This window comes from Theropithecus gelada, chromosome 10 (genome assembly GCF_003255815.1).
Source record: "Theropithecus gelada isolate Dixy chromosome 10, Tgel_1.0, whole genome shotgun sequence".
Classification (NCBI taxonomy): Eukaryota; Metazoa; Chordata; class Mammalia; order Primates; family Cercopithecidae; genus Theropithecus; species Theropithecus gelada.
Window position 1 is genome coordinate 9,150,276 of NC_037678.1, and position 3,166 is coordinate 9,153,441.

The window sequence follows — 3,166 nt, forward strand, 5'->3', positions numbered from 1 at the left end:
AAAAAAAAAAAAAAAAAAAAAAAAAAAAAACAAACAACAACAACAAAAAAACAGTGGGCGCGGTGGCTCACGCCTGTAATCCCAGCACTTTGGGAGGCCGAGGCGGGCGGATCACGAGATCAAGAGATCAAGACCATCCTGGCCAACATGGTGAAACCCCGTCTCTACTAAACATACAAAAATTAGCCTGGCATGGTGGCGGCGCCTGTAGTCCCAGGTACTTGGATGGCTGAGGCAGGAGAATTGCTTGAATTCTCTCCACCGGGAGGCGGAGGTTGCAGTGAGCTTAAATTGCACCACTGCATGCACTCCAGCCTGGCGATAGAGCAAGACTCTGTCTCAAAAAAAAAGGAAAGAAAGAAAATAAAAGAAAGTGGAGTGAGAGACTGCATGGAGCAGAGAGCAGAGAGCAGACCTGGAGTTTCTCACACTCCGCACGGCTTTCCAGTACACTTCCCTCCCACTGGAGGCGAGATACGCTCTGCACGTGACCTAAATGCGTGCTGAAGCACAGCCATGGGGCAGGGGAAAGAAGAGAAAATGGGGAGTTTGTAAACAGTCCTCCAAAGAGAGAACTGCCCCCTTCCACCGGACGGGAGCAGCAGGAAGTCCACCAAAGCAAGGGCACGCGGGCCTGAGGGCATCCCTCTTTTCTGGAGCACCTGGTCTCTGTCGTCTTTCTCCCATTCAAACCCAAAGTCAGAGCAGTGGGAGATGGGAGAGAAGCCGCTTCAACAACAACTTAAGTACGTGGTCCCCAATGGCAAGTAATTCCGTAATCATTCTGTGTGGCGGATATACCCTCTTTTCAACAAGGTCTATTGCTTTTCAGGTAGACATTTGTGTTTATAAATGGTCTGGAGATTCGGGCGGCTTTGGGAAACTGATCGCAGATTAGGGGGCAAGAATGTGCTGCGGTCGTTGTGACCCCTGTGGCTCTTCAACCCTCTTCCCCCCATTTTATCTAGCAGTTGGCTGCAGGCATCTGTCAGTCCCGTGGGACCTCATGCTTCTCACCCTCAGTGAGACGCCACATGAAGGGACAGGAGGTGACCCAAGACTGGCCCACACCCGTTGGACCTGCCCAGCCACGCTGGACTAATTCTCAGCCACAGCTTGCCAGTGCTCGGCAAAGCTCTGCCTGAAACCTTGGGCGGTCCCCTATGTGCCAGGCCCTGACTTCGCTCATCCACAGTGAGGGAGGGGGACTTTCCGGCTATTGCAGGGCTCTGCAGACCAGCTGGGAGCCAGAGCCTGGCAGCTGCTGCCACACTTCAAAGGCCTTGTTATCCTCATCTGAGGAGCAGTGCCCCGAGTCGCCCCTGAGAATCCTCCCTACCCCACTGGCAGCCTCACCCTTCGTGTGCGTGCTGGGGGACATCCTGGGACACCTGAGGGGAGCCAGGAGCGGCTGCACCACCCTTCCTGGGTTCCTGGAACAAGGAGGGGACTGTCCACCTTAGCTTTTGGATAGGTGCTCAGCTCTGCCAACCCTCACAGGCCACTCAGAGATGCCAAAAAAGTCAGCTATGGCTTGTTTGTGGGTGTGGACTCCAAACGGGGGCAGATCCCTCGGGCTGAGTTGCACAGGGCTTCCCTGAGGAGGTGGCCTTCTCCTGGTGAACAACTGGTGTCCCCAGTGCTAGGAGGCCCCAGGAGCGCCTTCTGTGACACTCATCTTGGAGGGTGGCCTGGAGTGTCCCAGCATTTGGCAGTATGGGGTGTGATTGGAGGGGCCTGAGCCCAGAGCTGCAGGCGAGAGCTCAGGAGCCCCTGCCCTGAGCTCCCAGAACCCCCTTCCCCATTCGGGCACTGTGTCCTTAGGAACAGAACCTGCTGACCCTCCTTTCCTGGTTTAGCGCAAGCAAACCCACACCCGGTGCCAGAGGGGTGAAGGGAGGCCAGGGGCTGTCGGGTCTGTCTCCTGGCTCTGGTTTGGGAATGGGCTGAGAGCATCCTGTGGAAGGAAGTCCTGCAGGGACCACCAGGGCCACCTGGTGATGCTAGGTAGCAGGTGCTGGCACAGCAGGATGAGAGGGAGGCCTGAGAAAGGTCCCCTGAGAGGACACCCCAGGCACCCAAGTCAGACTCAGGCAGCAGAGGCCAATGGGCCCCTGTAAAGGCAAGGAGGAGTTGGAGCCCTGGGGACCTGGGGGTGACCCCTGAAGTCTGGGAACAGAAGAGATTTGGAGAGAGATTTATCAGGATTCTCTCCCAAACTAATCTGGCCGTGGGGTTACCAGGCAGGACTCAGGAGACAACTGGTGCTGGCCACCAGGTCTGCCCCGTGGTCCACGCCCTCCTCTTTCCTCCCTCGCGCGTGTTTTGCCTGTGGTATCCTAGGAACGCAGGGCTTCGAGCCTTGTGGTCCTGTTACATAACAGCTTCCATCCCATCCATGAGTTCAGCCCTCCGGCAAGCGGGAGCTGCAGCAGGCGCACCAAGGAAAGCCTCTGCTTCAGACCCAGGCTTCTGCTCCCCAAATCCACAGTCCCTGCCACTCTGCCACCCCCAGCGTACAGCGGGAGGGAGCTTCATAAGCAGTCAGCGTCCAGCCAGATTCTTTCAACAGGACCCCCGTCCTGTCCTGTCTTGTCCTGTCCTGTCCTGGTCCCACATGAGCACAGCACCTGTCAGTGGCCACACACTGGCCATGGCTTCCCAAAATCCGGCAGGCCTAGGAAACAGTCCCCGAGCCGGTGTGACATATGCCTCTTCGAACCCCTCTCCGCACTCTGCAACCTGAGACCAAGGGCACACCACTACCGGGACCCTCCCTGGCTTGGAGATGCCTGTCCTGCCACTGTGCTTGTGGCTGCCCCCTCGCACCCTCGAGTACCTGGGCAGCCAGCCATTGCCGGTCACCTGCGCTCCTACCTGTTCTCTTCTCTGGCCAAGGCAGAGAGTGCTCCAGCAGGGACTTGAGGACCTCAGGCATGTCCATGGCAGGGGCCACTGGGAACCGGTCGCAGCTCACACAGCCCAGCAGGAGGTGCTTGCTCCAGGGAGTTCAGAAGCAGCTGGAGAGGCAGGGGCCGGCCAAAGCCGCAGGCTAAGGGGAGGCAGGCGGGGTGGGAGCCTTGAGGCAGCCAATGGCCAGCACCAGTCCCGGCCCGCCCGTCCACCCCCGGCTTGGCCACCTGCCAGCTCCGGCTGCAGCCAGGCC

At 58.3% G+C, this 3,166-nt stretch overlaps 1 protein-coding gene across 1 annotated transcript in view; it reads right to left on the reverse strand.

Annotated features, from left to right (window-relative positions):
• The window catches only part of LOC112633199, a 14,572-nt gene extending 11,628 nt beyond the window's left edge, over nucleotides 1-2,944 (reverse strand). The window contains 3 exon segments of the mRNA XM_025399645.1: nucleotides 316-340; nucleotides 342-582; nucleotides 2,878-2,944. Coding sequence (XP_025255430.1) covers nucleotides 316-340; nucleotides 342-582; nucleotides 2,878-2,944 — 333 coding nt within the window.
• Between the last annotated feature and the right edge of the window lie 222 nt (nucleotides 2,945-3,166).